The sequence below is a fragment of the Protopterus annectens genome, chromosome 5.part1 (genome assembly GCF_019279795.1).
Source record: "Protopterus annectens isolate FY-2018-M chromosome 5.part1, PAN1.0, whole genome shotgun sequence".
In the NCBI taxonomy this organism is placed as follows: domain Eukaryota; kingdom Metazoa; phylum Chordata; order Ceratodontiformes; family Protopteridae; genus Protopterus; species Protopterus annectens.
This window is the reverse complement of record NC_056736.1, coordinates 553,795,641-553,815,255: the sequence shown is the minus strand read 5'-3', so window position 1 is coordinate 553,815,255 and position 19,615 is coordinate 553,795,641. Positions and strand designations below refer to the sequence as shown.

Here is a 19,615-nt window from a genome sequence, read left to right as displayed (position 1 = left end):
TATTGTCTGCAAATGATCACTTGAGTGCACTATGCAGGTACACAAATTATAATAAAATAATTTATGTCATAGCTCTTCACCCATGGAAGTGTTCAATGTTCAGTGCATGCAGTCGATCCATCAGCCTTGTAACTACAGGTAATGACAATTTAAAACCATCAGACACTACAAAGTTCTCCACAGTTCAGTTCTGAGCAACTCCTGCAAAGCTGAAGATGAAGTGGACAGAACCTATGTTTCCCCTCAGTTAGTACTGCAGCTTTACAAAAGGTAACTTACCTGCAGTGGCAATGATAACATGTGGCCCGCTTCCATAGCTCATACTAATAATCTTCTTCCCACATAAGGAATCCAGTCTTTTGGGGGTAAGGCAGTTCTGAGTATCACCTGTACCCAGGCATCCACTACAGTTGGTTCCCAGCACAAACACCTGTCATACAAAATGCAGTTATTTAAAAAACTTTTAAGGGCTACAAAGAATACACATTAGCTATTCATACTGAAGCTAAGACAATTTGTAACATTCATTTGAAACTGTTAAGAGGAAGCACAGACTAAAACGCTCAAGTTTAAGTTACTAAATAATCTTCTCCATTTTAAGGTTTGAAAAATAAAAAACAGAAAATAAAAGTTGTTTATGGCCATCAGCAACAGAACAAAACAAAATCTTGGCTATCAGCAGCACATGTGACCCAAAGGGAAATCTGGTGACTAGTGAGGGGTAATCTATCAGGCTTTACTGCAAACTATATTAATTTCCTTATCTGCTTCATTTTTTTTTCTTATTTTAACAATCTGGAAGGTACAAAGTTTGTACAGAACTATCTTCTTTATTAAATTTGCTAACCACTAGACATAAGTGAACAACTGGGTAAAAATGAGGGGAAGCCACCATAGAACAGGCTGCCATGTGAGCAATGCAGTAACAAAGTACAGCAAGCGTTATAAAATATGTAACGTATGCTATCCACAAATAAGCAGCACTTCAAAGCAGCAGCTATACAAAAAAGAAAAGACAAAAATCGCCTCCACAACAAAACATGCAATTGCTTCAAAGACAATGGTTAATAATACTCTAGTCTGACAGCTTTCAACATTGCTTAAATTCAAGTTTAGGGCATTGGCTGGTACCTCTAACTCACCGAAACCTACAATACCTTTTTGTGTACTTTTTTGGATCTGGCTTCTTTAAGTAAGTGACTTGCTAGCTAATAACAGGCAGTATTAAAAAGGGCATGGAGTTAACAAAATGACAAAGACTGTTAGTCTAGGATGTCCTGCAGTGGAGAAATTGATCTCTGTCACTTATTATTCATATTTTTATAACTGAGAGACCTACATTTTATTGAGGTGCATGGTGGGAAACACCCATGTGGGAGGCAGGACAACTCACTGAAAATGATGGTTTATAACACACTATACTGGAAATATTGCTAGCTGTTTGTTCATAGTTATGGAAATAAGCACTACGTCCGTACGTGCTTAATACTTCAAAAAACAAAGGACAATTTACTTACAAACTGTTTGCATGACATTACATGAAACTTTAGATGTTCTTGAAAATTGATATTTGCAGTGCAAATTGCGCATCTTGAGAGATATCAACAATACATGTCTAGGTTGTATCGTTTTCAAGATACGAAAATTTGTGAAAGACTGGAAACAATACATATTATAAGGCACATAAAACCCAAATTATAACAGTACTTATGGAAAGAGAATTCACAGAGTATTATCAATATAAAGAATACTTCTTTACTGACATTGCTATTCGTACAATTTTAATAACTTTTATTGTTCACAAAATATTTATTTACCTTATGCCAAGTTTATTTTTTAGAAAATGCTCTGGAATGCAAAATTTGTGTAGGCTACTAAAGATTTGACATTCCACACCATGTTAGTGTTAATGGGTTAATTATTTGCACATAATATTATACTAACCTCTCTAACAAACAGAAACCGAATAAACTCAAATACTAAGAACAAAACAGAAATAATGGACCGCAACCAACACTAAAGCACTTTAACTGCACAATAAATAATAAAAATAACAATACGCAAGAACTGAGTGCTTTTTTCTAGCTATATGTCAAGAATTCATCAGAACTCTGTGCTTAAGTGTTGGTTATGGACCTCTCAATAGCCAGTCTGTTAATCTTACATAATTATTACAGTTAGCTCTTAAAACTGTTGCTTTTCCCCTTCTCTTGAAATGCTACATTATCCACTCAGTGTTGCATTTTTTTCCATTATGGGCTTCTATAATTACTTGTACATATTCTGCATATCATCATCTTATGTTCTGTTGAAAATTATGCCATCCATAATCTACTGTTATGTTTATCTCCCCAAATAAATATTTGTTTAGCTCTCAAACCATACCAATTTAAGTCTATCGTCTGAAAATCATATGCTAATCACTGAATTGCAACATTATTACTCTCTAATGCTGTTTATGTACTCGGGACATGGCTGAAAAAGTTAGTTTACCCAACCCACCCAGTTAAATAATAATAACAAAACAACAAGAAGTAATTGTTAGATTAGGGACCTCCAATTTAAAGTAGTTATTGGACATTATGCAGATTCTCAGTAAATTCACTACAGTACATTTAGGTAGAATAAGGCCTGAAATACGGAGTCAGACATGCATGCATTCAGCTTCAGAGTAATGCCTTTTGGCTTTTCCCTGTTAGGGGTCACCACAGCGGAACTCCGGTCCGCTCATGATTGGCAGTGGATTTTTACGGTGCCGCGTTGCCAGCCCGACGCCCAACTTGCAACAAAGGAACGCCAATTCACACTCACACCTACCTGCATGTCTTTAACATCACACGACCATGGGGAGGGCATGCAGACTCCACACAGAAGGTGCTCCAGCAGAGACACGAACGGGAGAACCTCTTGCTGTGAGGCGACAAAGCTAACTGCTGCACCACCGCGGCTGACTGCATTCAGCTTCAAAGAAAGACCGTTTATTAGAAAGGAAAGATAAGCATGGAATGTGCAGAATATACAGAAATGCAGAATGTTCTTTTCTCAAGGGAAAGATACAATCTTGCCAGCTACAGTATGTTCCTTAATGGAATGTTAAATAAAGCACATATAATACGAGGCCTGAGAACCAAGGCTAAGAAGGTGTGTAAAGCATTACAGGGTTTTGGTATTACTAAAATATACTTCAGATACAGTTGGGGAAGTCTGTCAGTTCGTTTGACCTGATATTACAGAGAAGATTAAGCTACAATAAAGCCACTGAGCCTGAGTACAGAAGTTAGGTCAAATAAAGATAGTTTTAGTTTATATTATTCAGGACAATCAGAAAACATGTGCAGAAAAGTACAGTTGTGTACACTTACCATAAATGTAGATGTTAGAGTGTATTCACTGTTGCAGCCATCATCTGTGGGTTACGAGTGTATTCACTGTTGCAGTCATCACCTGTGGGTTATCCCTGCTGTGGTAGCCCTCGGCCGGCCTGAACCAAAGTCAATGTTTTTTGCATCGGCTGCAGTCGCCTGTAGTCAGGTCATCAGTGCTATAAATCAAGGCAGCCGACGTCATTACATCTGTTTTTCTTGCCCTAACCCGTCAGAAGCACAAGAAAATAAGGAAAAGTGGTCCTGGTGGCTAAAAGTCACAGTGGGAAGCTTATGCTCCCCTGGGGTAGATGCTATATGGGGGATTGAGGGAGGGAACCAGGACTGCAACAGTGAATACACTCGAACATCCACATTTATGGTAAGTGTACACAACTGTACTATGTTCTTCATGTTTCACTGTTGCAGTCATCACCTGTGGGAAGATTCCCAATGCTGAGGAGAGGGGTGGAAGGATAGCTTAGAGTACTAGACATGGGTCAGCAGGCCCTGCAGAACTGCAGAGGCAAACCCTCCCCTAGACTTAGAAAAAAGAGGTAGGTGGTAATGCTTTGTAAAGGTATGGACAGAGGTCCAGGTGGCAGCTTCCAAGATGTCCCTGGTGGGGACTTCTCTGAGGAAGGCTGTGGAAGTGGAGACTGCCCTAGTGGAATGGGTATGGCTAGACTTGGTGGGGGGGGGGGGTTCCCATGTAGTCTGCAGCAGAAATGGATACAGTGTGATATCCACTTGGAAATGGTTTGTATGGAAATGGGCTTCCCATCTGCCCCAGGGGCAAAGCTGACAAGTAGTTGGTCTGTTTTTCTGAATGGTTTACTACGGTCCAGATAGTAACAGAGTTGTCTGTGCACACCTAGCGAGTGTAGAATTCTTCCCCCCTTGTTTTGGGGGTTGGGAAAGAAAGTGGGTAGGTGCATGGCCTAGTTGAAGGTCACATCAGATACCACCCTGGGCATAAAGGAGGGGTTAGTCCTCAGGGAGACCCTGTCTGCATGGAAAATGATGAAGGGCTCAACAGCCATGACAGCCTGAAGTTCTGATACCCTTCTGGCTGAGGTGATAACTAGTAGGAAGACAGTCTTCCAGGAGAGGTATTTCAAGTCTGTAGAAGCAGCAGGTTTGAAAGGAGGTAAGATTAGTTTTTCTAGAATGTAATTCAGGTCCTAGGGTGGCGTGGGAGGCCTTCTGGGAGGTCCGATATTAGAAGCCCCTCTGAGGAATTGCTTAATCAAAGGATGAGAGAAGAGGAGTGGGTCTGAATCGTAATGGGCACAAATGGCTGAGGCATGGATTTTAATAGAGAAAGAGGCCACTATTGAGCAACTCGGCTAGGTAATCCAAGATAAGAGGAATGGAAGGATGGGAGGTAATGGCCCCTTTGGAATGGCTCCAGGAGCAGAATATTTTCCATTTCCCTGCATATGATTTTCTGGTGTTGGGCTTTCTGGCCTCTGTGATGATGTCTAGGACCTGTTTGCTTAACAGGGACTCCTTGTTAGCTTTTAAGGTATAAGCCATGCTGAAAGATTGAGCGTCTAAGTCTGGGTTCATTATCTTGCCCCTCACCTGGGTCAAGAGGTCTGAGATCAGAGGAAGCTGCTTGGGGGGGGGCTGTAAGGTCAGGCTGCGCAGTAAGGGGTACCAACGTTGTCTGGGCCAGTCTGGAGCAATGAGGATGGTCTTTGTTCTCTCCTCCCTTATTTTGATCAGTACCTTGAGAATAAGGAGCAGAGGAGGGAATGCTTACACAAAGAGGGAGTTCCAGGGGAAGGTCAAGGCATCCACCTTCCATGCTAGGAGGTGATACTCCCTGGTACAGAACTTTTGCAGCTGGTGGTTGAGGTGCAAGGCAAAGAGATCCACCTCCGGAGTCCCCCACTCCAGAGTGATTTGCAGAAAGATTTCCCTGTGGAGCCACCATTCATGGGGTCCAGTATGTTTCTGCTTAGGTGGTCTGCCAAGGTGTTGTTGACCCCTGGTAGGTATTGGGCAATTGGGTGTAGACTCATGGAGGTGGCTGTAAGGCTCATGGCTAACCTGCACATGGGGTAAGATTGAGTCCCCCCGTTTGTCGAGATACCATATTACTGTGGTAGTGTCTGTTTTTATAAGGAGAACCCCTGGCCTGAGATAGGGTTTGAAAGATGTCAGGGCCTTTTGTACTGCCATTATTTCTTTCTGATTGATGGGCAAGTGAAATTGCTGGGCATCCCAAAGACCTTGGGTGCGCCTGCTTCCTAGGTGATAGCCCCAAACAATGTCTGAGGTGTTGGTGGTGATGGTTTGGCCGGTAGGGCAGAGGATGAAGGGAAGACCCTCATTCCTGGCACAGGCCTTTGCCCACCAGAAAAACTCGGCCCTTATACATGGGATTAGGGGGAAAGAGAGGTCTCTAGGGACAGAGTGCTGCCACCAAAGGTTCTTTAGATACCACTGAAGCTTTCTCATGTGAAGCCTGGCCAGAGGAATGAGAAGGATGCAAGATGTCATGTATCCCAGGGCTTGCAGGAACTTCCTCGCGGTGTGGTGACTTCTGGAAGCCAGCTGGTTAAAGTAGAGAGGCAGGAAGCTCTACTTTTCTAGAGATAGGAAGGCCATTTGGGATGCTGTGTCAAGCACAGCTCCCAAGAAAATTATCTTCCTGGTGGGGTTTTGCTTTGATTTCTTCTCGTTAATGGTGAACCCTAGGAAAGTTAGGTGTGATTTGACAAAGGGAAGGTCTTGGAGCAGCTTTTCTTTGCACTCTGCCTGAATGAGGCAGACATCCAGGTAAGGGTAAATCTGTGTACTTCTCTGTCTGCAGAATGCTATGGCTGGGGCCAAGCATTTGGTGAATACTCTGGGTACAGTAGATAAGCCAAAGGGCAGTGTAGAGAAATGATAGTGTTGTGAGCCTGCTCTGAAGCACAGGAATTTCCTGCAGGATTCCCTGATGTGGAGGAAGACATCTTTTAGGTCTAGGGACACTAGCCAGGTATTTTTTGTTAGCATAGGCAGCAGCTGCTGCAAAGTTAGCATTTTGAATCTGGGGACCACCAGGGAGGTGTTCAGAATGGATAGATCCAGGATGGGGTGCCAACTGCCCTCTTTTCTGGGAACACGGAATAGTTTGGAATAAAAGCCTTTGCTTGTTTGATCTGAGGAAACAGGTTCTACTGCCCCCGGGATAGGAGAGTTTGGACCTGTTTCAATGCCTCTGCCCACTGATTTGGAGGAAAGTCTGGGCACCCTCTTGGAATTGGCAGTTTGCTGAGAGAGAATTTGTATCTCTGAAAAATTATCTAGACCCACTGGTCCTTTGTTACAGAAAGCCAATGGTCTCTGAAGAGGGACAGCCTTCCTCCTAGTTCTTGATGAGGGAAGGGAAGACAGTGGGGGGGGGGGGAGGGAAGGGAAGGGAAGACAGCGGGGGGGGGGGGGGAGGTCATTGTGAGTGTTTGCCATAGAAGGTTAGAAGTTCCTGCCTTAGAGACAGAAGTGGTCCATTGTTTGCTTCTCTGCTGGACCTGGGAATAGGGGTCTGGATGGCCTGTCCCTGCGGGGCTTACCTTGGCCCTGTCTGCTAGGTGCAGGAAAGGCCCAGTGCTTAGGGGAAAGTTCCTGCTGAACCTGGGAGGTTGAACCTGAAAGAAATCTTTTACTGTTAGCATAGATTTTGCTTTGTCTTCCATCTTTTTAAGCACCTCTTCTGCTTTTTCCCCAAACAAGCTCGCCTTATCTACGGGTGCATCAATAAGTTTAGACTTGACATGATCAGGGAGAGGTTGTTCCTTCAGCCATGCAAGTCTCCTAATAACAGCTCCTGTTATTGCTGCCCTGCTAGAGGCTTCTAAGACATCAAATCCACATTGTAATGAGTGTTTGGCCACTTGACAAGCAGAGTGCAGTAAATCTGCTAACTCTTTTGAACTGGCACAGTCAGTAAAGGTAGCAATCTTCTGTTTTAATAGTTCCAAATTGTGTTGTTGATATTTTAACATAAGGAACTGACAACTGAGTGCTCCAATAGCTAAGGTTGCAGAGGTGTATACTTTTTTACCCCATCAGTCTAGAGCTCTGGAGTCTGTCAGACAGGTCTTAGCTCCTTTAGGTCTCTGTGTAATGACCTCTGGGTCTGCAGCAGGATTTCTCTCCAGATATTTGTGAGAATCCTGTACTCTGTAATACCTGTGAGGTTTACTGGGAGCAGGAGGGAGGGCGTCAGGGGCTAAGCTGGATTTGTGGAAAACATCATCCACCACTTCTAAAATAGGGTTGATGGCCAGGGGTCTGTGCTGGGGCAGGTCCAGAAACTCTCCAAGTCTTTTCTTAGACTGTGAGAAGTCCTGAGATTCCCACTAAAAATGTTCCCTGAGGGAGTGAAGGGTTTCCCCAAAGTGAAGGTCCTCTGGAGGGGAGGCAGAAGGGATGGATTCCTCTGCTTCTGAGTCCTCATAAGCAGTTAAGGGATGCTGTTCCTCTTCAAAAACTGAATAGTCAGATTCCTCAGAATCCTGTTCTGTCAATTTCTGGAGAAGGGTGCCTTTTCCTTTCAGAAGTTGTGGCCTTACTACCCGGGATAAGAGAGATGAGATCCTCTGCCATTTTAAGCATTTGTGCTTGGTGTGGTGGAGCAGTAGCAAGATGGCAGCCAGAAGCAGATTTCCTAGGAGTGGCCTGGCTTCTAGGTCTGAGGGAATCCAGCGGTCAGAGAGAAACGGTAGTCGGGTGAGATGTCTTTTTTTGTCTAAATTTGGTAGTGTGAAAGGCCTCCTTGGAAGCCGGTGCCTGCGTCACAGCTCCGGACACAACCAAGGCAGAGACACAGCCAAAGGCTCGGAAGACAAAGATTTCTGCGGCATACCGAACTCTGAAAGGGTCTCAGTAGAGGCCTGCATATTTATCGAATCAGGCGTCAGGGGCTACGAAAGTGCCTCACTGAATTCCAGAGAAAGTGCAGTTGTGTACCTACCATAAATGTAGATGTTAGAGTGTATTCACTGTTGCAGTCATTACTCTTGGGTTATCCTGCTGGCAGGCGACCCACAGTCGGCCTGAGTTCCAAAGTCTTGGTCCGGCGTCGGTTGCTGTCGCCTCTTCCCTGACGTCAGTGCGCCAAGGGTATAAAAGGTGCAACCAACGTCATTTTCTTCAGTTTTTCTTGCCCCAGATGTCAGGTGCCCCCAGATAGGAATGCCAAAAAAATGCATATATTACTATAAACATTTCCTTCATCTACAAGCAAATACACCACATAGGTCGTATAGAGATGAGAAGTACAGAAAAGTCCCAGCAATGAAAAAAGGGGGATGGTGGGTGGGTAACCTGGACTGCAACAGTGAATACACTCGAACATCTACATTTATGGTAGGTACACAACTGTACTATGTTCATCGTGTTTCACTGTTGCAGTCATTACTCTTGGGTAGAATCCCAAAGCTGAGGTTGGGTGGCTGGGTCTAAATTGGATTTGGAGAGGTTACCAGGCCCTGCAGAACAGCAGTGGCAATGCCTGCTCTGGATTTAAAGTAGAGAGGTAAGTGGTAGTGCTTGGTGAAAGTGTGAGGTTGCAGCTTCTAAAATGTCTTTGGTTGGTACTCGTCTGAGGAAAGCTGCTGAAGTGGATGCTGCCCTGTTAGAATGAGGCCTAATGCCCTTAGGCACTGATTTGCCATGTTGTGCATAACAGAAGCGGATGCAGTGTCCTATCCATTTTGAGACTGTCTGCTTTGTAATAGGCTTTCCTTGTGATCCTGCAGCATAGGCTACAAACAGTTGCTCAGTTTTTCTGAAAGCTTTTGTTTTGTCCAAGTAGAATCGTAGCTGTCTGTGTATATCCAAAGCATGCAGAAGTCTCTCCCCTTTATTCTGGGGATTTGGGTAAAATGTAGGTAAATGAATGGTTTGGTTTAAGGTCACATTGGAGACCACTTTTGGCATGAATGTTGGGTTTGTCCTAAGAGAAACCCTGTCCTGATGAAAAATGAGGAATGGTTCCACAGACATTAATGCCTGTAACTCTGAGACTCTTCTTGCTGAAGTTATTGCTAGGAGCAGAGCAGTTTTCCATGACAAGAATCTTAGATCAGCTGTGCTGGCTGGTTCAAAAGGAGGCAGTGTGAGTTTTTCTAAAACAAAGTTGGAGGTCCCAAGTAGGCACTGGTGCTCTCCTTGGGGGGCTTATATTTTTTGCCCCTCTGAGGTACTGTCGTAGTAGAGGATGTGAAAAAATAGGAGGTTCCATATTGTAATGAACTGAAATGGCAGAGGCATGGATTTTAATAGATGAGAAAGATAAGCCTTTGTCCAGCATCTCAGTTAGGTATTGTAAAATCTGAGGAATATTAGGGACAAGTGGTTCGAGCCCTTGTGCCTGGTTCCCAGCACAGAATCTCTTCCATTTTTCTGCATAAGATTTCCTAGTGCTGGGCCTCCTGGCTTCTAAAATGACATCCATAACAGCTTTAGAGAGAGGTGCAGTCTGAGTGGCTACATTATCTGCCATGCTGCCAGGTTTAAGGCTCTGAGTTGACGGTGCAGAATCTGATTATTTTGTTGCGTCAGAAGATAAGGAATTTGAGGTAGAAGCCAAGCTGGGCCTTGAGACAAACTCTTTAGGATTGGGTACCAGTGCTGGCGTGGCCAGTCTGGGGCAATCAGGATCATTTTTGGCCTTTCTTGTCTGACTTTTAGTAGCACCTTGGTAAGAAGAGGCATTGGAGGGAAGGCATAGACTGTCAGGCCTTTCCAGCTGAATGATAGAGCATCCACTTTCCATGCTTGAGAGTGATAAGTTCTTGTGCAAAATTTCTGTATTTGGTAATTGTGAGGGGAGGCAAAAAGATCTATGTCTGGGCGTCCCCATTTCCTCGTTATCATGCTGAACACTTGTGGATTTAGCTTCCATTCGTGAGGATCCATGAGATTTCTGCTTAGTTCGTCTGCCAGTGTATTTTTTGTTCCTGGCAAGAACTGTGCCTGCAGATGTACTTGACAGGTCAGTGCTGTGTTCCACAAAATCATGGCTTGCCTGCATAGCGGGTAGGAATGTGTGCCCCCTTGTTTGTTTATGTACCACATAACTGTGGTATTGTCTGTCTTTATTAATAGTTGTCCTGGATGTAATAGGTCCTTGAAAGCTGTCAGGGCATTCTGTACAGCTAGCATCTCTTTTTGATTGATGTGAAGATGCATTTGTTCCTTGGGCCACGTGCCCTGAATACATTTTTCTGCTATTTGTGCTCCCCAGGCATAATCCGATGCATCTGTTGTTATTGTCTGCCTGGCTGTGGGTACGGTGAAAGGCTGTCCCTTGTCGTGACAGGCCTGGGACCACCATCGAAACTCCTGTTGTAGGCAGGGAAAAGTTATGATGGTCTCCAGGCTGTGACAGTGCTGAGTCCAAACACTTTTTAGATACCATTGTTTTTTTCCTCATATGCAGTTTTGCATATGGAATTAGTAGAATGCAGGATGCCATGAAGCCCAGGGCCTGTAGAATTTTTCTTGCAGGGAGCTGGGTTTTTGTTGCCATCATTTGAAAGTAATGAGTCAGTTGCCTTTGTTTGTCTGGCGTGAGATAAGCCATCTGGGCAGTTGTATTTAAGCTTGCACCCAGGAATATTATCTCTTGAGAGGGCACTAGTTTTGATTTATTTTCGTTTGCTGTGTACCCTAGGCAAATTAGCAATCTTTTTACAAATGCCAGATGCTTTAGAAGGATGTTCTTGCTCTCTGCTTGAATAAGGCAGTCGTCCAAGTAGGGATATATCTGAATTCCTTTTTGTCTGCAAAATGCAATTACTGGTGCCAGGCATTTTGTGAAGACCCTGGGCGCAGTAGATAAGCCAAAGGGCAGTGCAGAGAATTGGTAATGCATTGAGCCTGCTATGAATCCGAGGTATCCTCTGCAAGACTGTCTGATTGGGACATGCAGGTATGCCTCCTTGAGGTCCAAAGTAACTAGCTAAGCCTTCTTGCCCAGCATGGGCAGAAGTTGCTGTAGTGTTAACATTTTGAATTTTGGAACATCCAGGAAAGTATTTAGGATTAACAGGTCCAGTATTGGTCTCCAGGCTTTGTCCTTTCTGGGTACTAAGAAAAGTCTTGAGTAAAATCCTTGTCCCTGTTCTTGCTGTGGAACTTTGTGAATAGCTCCCATGTCCATAAGAGCAGCAATCTGTTTTTGTGCCTCTGCCCATTGGTTTTGTGGCAGGTCTGGCATACCTTTTGGTTTTGGAAGCGTGTGGAAGTGGAACCTGTAACCCTGAGAAACAATATTCAGCACCCATTGGTCCTGGGTGATCATGTGCCAATTTTTTTAGAAAAGTGCTAGCTTTCCCCCTAGGGGTGCTCTATCAAAAGGGAAGTGCTTGGCATTTGTAGAGGGAAGTCATTGGGACTGTTTCCTATAAGGTTGTGATTTGTCTTCCCCTCCTTTGGGGGCTGAAGCACCCCATTGTTTAGGTATGTAGGAGCCTTGGGGCTGAGATCTGCCTCTTGGGCGTCTGTATCTGCCTCTTTGTGGCCTGACACTGGAAAGGACCAATTTTTTGAAGGCCAGTTTCTGCTAAATCTAGGTGGCTGAACCTGTAAGAAATCTTTCACTGTCTGCATTGATTTTGCTTTATCCTCCATTTTCTTTAACACCTCTTCTGCCTTAACATCAAACAAAGTATCATGCTGTAGTGGAGCATCCAATAATTTTAGCTTAACATGGTCAGGTAAACTTTGTTCTTTCAACCAAGCATGCTTTCGAATAACAGAGACTGTAACTGCGGCTCTACAAGAACCTCTAATGAATCAAAACCATATTGCAGAGTATGCTCTCCCACTTGTTCAACTGCATGCAATAAATCCTGCACATTTCCTTACTGTCAGGACTTTCTGAATTTTAAACCATTTTCTGCTTTAACAATGACATGAGGTACTGTTGATATTTAAGCATGTGAAACTGGCAGTTTAAAGCTCTTACAGCTAAAGTAGCAGAAGTGTAAACTTTTTTTCCCCATCTGTCCAGAGCTCTGGAATCCCTATCCGAGGGGGCAGGATTTTTAGCAGTGGAAGCCTTAACCCCTTTAGGACCCTGAGAAATTGTTTCTGGGTCTGCAGCAGGGTTTTTGTAAAGAAATTTATGAGAGTCAGGGACCCTGTAGTACCCCATCTGGCTTGACTGGTGCAGGGGGTAAGGAATCAGGAGACAGACTGGATTCAGAAAAAACATCATCAACAATATCATGCACAGGGGGGATAGCCAGGGGCCTGTGCTGGGGCAATAAAAGGAAGTCTCTGAGCCTTTTCTTGGATTCTGAATAATCCTGGCTCTCCCAATGGAAATGCTCCCTCATGGTGTGCAGGGTTTCCCCAAAAGAATAATCCTCAGGTGGAGAGGCTGAAGGTATAGACTCTTCTGCATCAGAGTCCTCATAGGGAGGGAGAGAATATCCCTGATCAGAAGAGGAATCAGAGGGGAAATGGAAACCTGGTCAGAGGAATCATAGTCAAGTGTCTTGCCTAGGCCTTTTGTCAGGAGGATGGGAACCCCTGATTAAAGTAATTAGGTCTTCGGCCATTTTAAGCAACTGTTTCTTTGGCATGGATGACTGTTCTGGAGAATGCTGTACTCATTTCCTTGTCTTTAATGGTGTTTTTGACTTTGCCTTTGCTGCTGTAGTAGGCTTAATTGTAAGCTGTGAAGGTCTGAAAACACCCTTAGAAGCCGATGCCTGCTCAGCGGCTCCGGACCCATCTGAGGGAATAGTTTCCGTAGGCCCAATACCTTGAGTTTCCACAGGCTTCGGTGTCTCCACGTGGCTGTCAGTTATGGCCTGTGGCTCTGAGGTAGTGGGTGTCAGGGGCTGCGAAAGCGCCTCACTGAGAACCGGCGACTGGCCTAGAAGAGGCTTTGTCGTCGGTTTTGGACCTTGGATGCCTGTCCTTTTCTTTGTCTCTGCGTTTTTTATAAAGTCCGGTCGTCAGTTGTTCCGACGGCATTATGTAATTAAACCTTCGGCCAAAATAATGTAAAGCAAAATCAAACCGACGTTTAATAGTGCGTTTATTGAATCTAGCACAAAACCGACAACTAGTAAAAGTTGTGGTCAGGGCCTAGGCATGGAATACAGTAAGAGTGAAAGTCCTTATGAGGTATTTGCTTCCCACAAGAAATACAATTATTAACTTTTACTGACATCGGTCTGGAGCAAGAAAAAGTTTCCTCAACAGGGTACTTAGCTTTATTGAAGACTTTGGATCTGAAACTCAATTTTGGAAATCTCAGGAGTCGGCCGACCGGCACTTGCAAACTGCTTTTGCTTCGGGTACCGCGCGGCAAGAAAGACTGGAGAAAATGGCGTTGGTTGCAACTTTTATACCCCTGGTGCACTGACGTCAGGGAAGAGGCGACAGCAACCGACTTTGGACCAAGACTTTGGAACTCGGGCTGACTGCGGGTCGCCTGCCAGCAGGATAACCCAAGAGTAATGACTGCAACAGTGAAACATGATGAACATCTGACTACCTGCTTAGTGGTAGCATCATCGGAAGGCTTAGCCTTGTGTGGTCTGTCTATCTTTATCTGTATGTTTTTTCGGAATGTCCACAGATTGTTGGCGGGCGGATACCATATCGGAATGCAAAGATGGAACACGAAAATAACGGTCTACAAAATGAGCTCTACTGCGAATGTTTCTTGCATTAATGAGGGCACAGAACCGGCAACGGGGGACATCATGGTCTGGGCCTAAACGAGTGATGCAGTAAGAATGGAAGTCTCGGTGTAGGATCTGCTTTCCACAGGCGAGACAATTGTTAACTTTTCTGGACATCGATTAGTACAAGAAAAAAGGATCCCCTCCCCAACAGGGTACTTAGCTTTAGACGTTTTCACCTGAAATTCAACTTCTGGTAGCGACCGATCGGCACTCGTGTGAACTGCTTCTGCTACGGGCTCCACGGCAAGAAAGACTGGTGTAATGATGTCGGCTGCCTTGCTTTATAGCACTGACGACCTAACGTCAGACTACATGCAACTGCAGCAAATGCAAAAAAAGCACAGACTCTGGTATTCGGGTCGACCGAGGGCTACCACAGCAGGGATAACCCACAGGTAGACTACAACAGTGAAACATGAACATGTTTGGATAACCAGTATCCCAGCATTTTCACAGACTGTTATTGTTTATCAGCACTGTTAATGAAGACAGTATTTGGATATTGTGAACATCTAATAAAGCCTTATTGAAGGAACTACAGTGTTTGGAGAATTAATTCTGAAAAGTATACAAGATTTGTCCCAGTAAAGGAGAGACTGGCATCTGTGCAGCATGAGCTTGGGTAATTAACAGATAAAACTTTCGTTTCAGTCTCATTTCAGTTGTTTCCAGTTAATTATAGTATACTACAGTCTTATCAATTCTTACAATGGCGAGCCACTATGAATGGGGTAAAACAGTTAAAGCATCTCCCAACACCCCAAAGCAACCTTGCATCAGCAGTCAGACTACGTGTTCTACAAAAAATCTACAGAATAGCAGTGTTTCGTTCAACTACTTGTGTGTTCTGCTGACTACGGAATAGTGCTTTCATTGCAAGCTCAGAACTTCAGCATACACAGCTGTAGAGAGTAACCATTTCAAATACAGTTTTAGTGCAGCACTCAGTGTTTCGTTCAACTACATGTGTTCTACACAGCAAGTATCCCAAGCAACCTTATCAACAGCACTTCAGAACTTCAACAGAAACAGCTGCAGTAAGTAACCCTTTCAGGTACAGTTTTAGTGCAGCAGCCAGCTTAACTTCAAAGTTTCATTAACAGTTTACATGGACAGCAAATGTTTCATAACAGACTTTTCAGCAGCACACCGGTGTTTTTCCATAACTTAGGACTATGAACTCCATACAGAAGATGGCACTACAATTGATCATTACAGAGCAGACCTTTATAGTTAAGACAACACTAACTTTCCAGATGTAAACTTCATGCAGAAAATGGACAGGGCAGATGCAGACTGCACAGTACTAGTGTTTACTTCAGAAAAAGCCTCAAAGAACTTCAGCAGACCAGCAGTGAATCAACAGACTTCAGCAGTGTTCCTCCCGAACATAAAAGACATTATCCATTTAACAGCCATCTCCACAAACTTTCAAGTTTCCAGTGTGATGTCAGACAGCCAAAAAGCAAGAAAAAGACTTAGAAAACTACAGACGACAGTACACATTCTTCCAGGATCATAAAGTTATGTAAGACTTTATATACACTTTTTAGCCAACAGCTCAAAAAAGTTTAAAATCATCAGTAAAAGTCATTTGCACAGCTATTGTATAAACATGTCAAGTAATACTTCTACAGTTAAGACGTCCATAAATCTTTGGTTTAAAGTTAAAACCTGCGTAAAGAAGTCTAAAAATCTGTGTTCCAGAAATGCTTTTTTTAACGTTATTAGTTCAGGAATGTTAAATATTTCTAAATGCAAAAGGATTAACTCACAGAAGCAGGCTACAGGAAAGGATTTGCATAATGAGTCAGTTTCTATCAGTACAGTTTTAGACTTAAATAGATTCTTTACATGTAATTCAAAATACAGAATTATGTTGCAGTATTAAACATATATAACATGCAGGCAATGTCTCAAGTTCACATTACTTCATCTAGTTTCTCATTTTCAGAAACAAGTGCAAACGTTGCACTGAAGTGGGGGGGGGGGAGATCAGAGTGCAGATTTTGGTAAAGTAAATTCCAGTATAACTGGAAAACAGACTTCAGTGCAAAGTAAAATTGCTACAGTATCACAGCAAAATAAAGAAAGAATGCATTACATAGCTATCTATAAAGGGTGCAGCAATCCGGCAAAAATTAAGAGCATTAGTCTGTCACAGTTTAAGGTTAAAAGAAATGACAATATTTCATTGTTTACAGACAAATCAACTTCAGCTACACACAAATCTCTGTCAGGATTTAAGGGGTCAATTACAGCAGCAAACAGTTCGTAACAGCTCTGTACTAGGTATGAACATGTCATTAGAGTTGTATGCTGTTGTAGACTTCAGTAAAAAGATTTTTGCAAATGTACAGAATTTAAAAAATTGGTTAAGATGGGAACATGCAGATTTATGGTTTAAAGATAAAATAAACTGCAGTTCAGGTGACACATCTAGTGTGCTCAGAAAGACATATTGAGTGTGGCCAGTTAGTAAAAAGGGTATGCTTTTTAGGGCATACCAGAGATGATAGTCAAGTTAATTTGCAGAATAAAGGGTTAACCGTTACAGATTTGGCAAATTAATTTTTTTGCGTTATTGTTTTGTTTAGCAGTCATTAGTTAAGAGCTTTGTATTTAAGTGCTGCAATGCATAAATAATATCGCAATACAGACCGAGACAAAATGTTTGCCAGTTTACAGAATGTAACAATTAAAGTCAGTGCTACATTGTAAGTGACAATACAGTTGAGAGTTCAGATGCTGTGTATAAAAGAGAGTACATTGTGTAATCAGTTTGGGACTGTATACATTTCGTACAAAGATGGCAGTTTGCCAAGCACATCAGATAGATTACAGCTAGCCTAGCAAGCTGAATTGGAGACAGTGGTGCTGCGGTAGCATTGTTGCCTCACAGTAAGACTTTGTCCTGTTCGATTCTCAGCTAGAGCGTCTTCTGTGTGGAGACATGCGTGAATGGGTGTACCTTCATTGAAGGTTGCGCGTCAGGGCCAGCAACTCGGCACGTAAAAATCTACTGCCAATCATTAGCGGACCAGAGTTCTGCTGTGGCGACCCCTAACCGGGAAAAGCCGAAAGACACAACAACTGTATGCCATAATGCATTATGGTAAAGATCAATTTAATGCACTTACAGTTTTTACTATTTATCCAAGAAATTTGTAGACAGTAATAAATTCTTGCAGCATTCAGTGGTACTGAAAATTTAAATGACATCAGCTAAAGAAATGGTTATGGTGAGACAGTGGGTGGAGTTTCACTCACAGAACAGTATGTTAAAATCTAAGGGTCACAAAAGAAAATGCAAAAAGTTCAGCAGTTAAAACTGATTTTATATAGGTGCAGAAATGCATAGTGTTACATTACTATTTTAGTTTCATTTGAGATTATCAATTTGCTTACAGACTTGCAAGTGTTTATTAGCAGCAAATGTTTATTTCATGCAGAAAAATGTAAATAAGGTCAAGGCAATAAGCAACGCTATCAGTTTATAATGGTTAAAGATGCAAATGTTATTTTAAGAACCTGATACTAAATACAATCAAGAACTTTAGCCACCCTGCTTTGCACAAGAAATTAAAAGAAGAGGTTTAAAAGGCCTAACTATAAAAAGGACAATTCGACATTAAAGCAGGGCTTCCTTTACCTCATGTGGTGCAGAAATTGACTGTGTTTCAGTTATTTCTTCAATGTTTGATTAAAGTTAAAATGTATGAGATAAAGCAAGTATGTATGTTTTCAGACTGTTACTTAACAGTACTAGCGGTGGTGGTGCTGTGGTAGCATTGTCACCTCACTGTAAGACGCTGTCCGGTTCGATTCACAGCTAGAGCGTCTTCTGCGTGGCGTCTTCTGTGTGGAGACATGCGTGAATGGGCGTACCTTCGTTGAAGGTTGTGCGTCAGGGCTGGCAACTCAGCACATAAAAATCAACTATCAATCATTAGCAGACCGGAGTTCCGCTGTGGCGACCCCTAACCGGGAAAAGCCGAAAGACGCAACAACTTAACAGTACTAGTTTTCAGTCAATCAGTTAAAGCAAGTATGTATGTTTCAAACAGTTATATAACAGTACTAGTTTCAGTTTATGTTATCTATGTTCAGGCAATACTGACAAAGATATTAACAGTTTAGACTCCAGAATACAACAATAACAGATTTCAGTTTATCTGTGTTCAGGTAACACTGTCAAAATGTTCTCATGTTTTCAGACAATTGTACAACAGTACTAGTTTCAGTCTATGTTCAGACAACACTGAGACAAAGATACTAATAGTTTAGTTTTCAGAATATAACATTTACCAGTTTCAGTTATGTTTTTACCTGTGTTCAGTTAACACTGGCAAAAGACATTCTTTTAGTACAAGGTTAGTTTTCCAGAATATACACAGCTATTTTAAATGTTCAGTAAAAATATGCATCACGCTAATGTCAATTTCAGTCAATATTCAAAATATAACATTCACTTACTTATTATTTTATTTATTTTATTTGAAGTTTGTTTGCCAGGATGGTCCATTGGGCAGAGTGAACCCATTTTCAATGGAGTCCTGGGGAGAAAAGCTCCATAGATACATTATCAGGTAAAAATATAAAATAAAGTAAAAAGTAAAAAATGCAATACAATAGTATAGTATCAGGTAAAAATAAAATAAAGTAAAAAATACAATAGTGTAATAGTTTGTAAAAGTGAACAGAAGAGTACATATAAGCATGTGAAAATGTTAATACAGCTGGAATGTGAAGCATAGTGACAATTCATATCAATTTACAAAATTTATTTTTTTTTTTCTTAAGGAATGTTAAATGAAGGCAATTGTTAGTAGGTATATGCAGAATATATTAACTTAAGAGGTTATTTACAATGTGTGTGTTCCCACAGGGGTCATTAGTTTAGGGTAAAGTGGCGGAATCATTTATTACAGGCTTATTAGGATACATTACCTAAATAATAGGTAGTAATAGTTACTCAGTATACCATAAGCATAAAATGGCAGGCTTAATCTGTTATTTACAGATTACAGTACACTTTACATAATTATTGTGCATTAGTCAGAAAGTTAAAAAGATACTAACAGAAAATGCAAAGGTACAGACCTAAAATAAAGAAAGCGTTAAGTTTAGTAAGCTATTAAGTTATCTAAAGAATAGGTGGTAATAGTCATTCAATGCACCCAAGGCATAATAGGGTAGGCTTAATTTGTTAATTAGTCTACAGAGTAAAGTGTACATTTACAGATTAAATATATCACTTGTACATCTGAATTTAGACCGTAAACTATAAAAACTATAAATTTAGGTAATATAAAAATTAAATCATAAAGTTAAGACTTCAAACCTAGTAGCCAAAATTAAAATTGCAAGTTTATTCAGCAGATAAAGAAAAACAATTGCCTAGATGCAATGAAATCATAAAGTTAAGAGACTTCAATCCAAAAAGGTCATAAAGGAAGTGACTGAAGTGACACCTAGTGGTCAAAAAGTACAGTTGTGTACGTCTTACCATAAATGTAGATGTTAAGAGTGTATTCACTG

The 19,615-nt window shown here is 42.0% G+C and overlaps 1 protein-coding gene across 2 annotated transcripts in view; it reads right to left on the bottom strand.

Annotated features, from left to right (window-relative positions):
• The window catches only part of RCBTB2 (RCC1 and BTB domain containing protein 2), a 1,132,258-nt gene that overhangs the window by 786,632 nt on the left and 326,011 nt on the right, over window positions 1-19,615 (bottom strand). For both annotated transcript variants that reach the window (XM_044073172.1, XM_044073173.1), the window contains exon 3: window positions 280-430. In XM_044073172.1, the coding sequence (XP_043929107.1) occupies window positions 280-430 (151 nt within the window). The remainder of the gene's footprint in view (window positions 1-279; window positions 431-19,615) is intronic.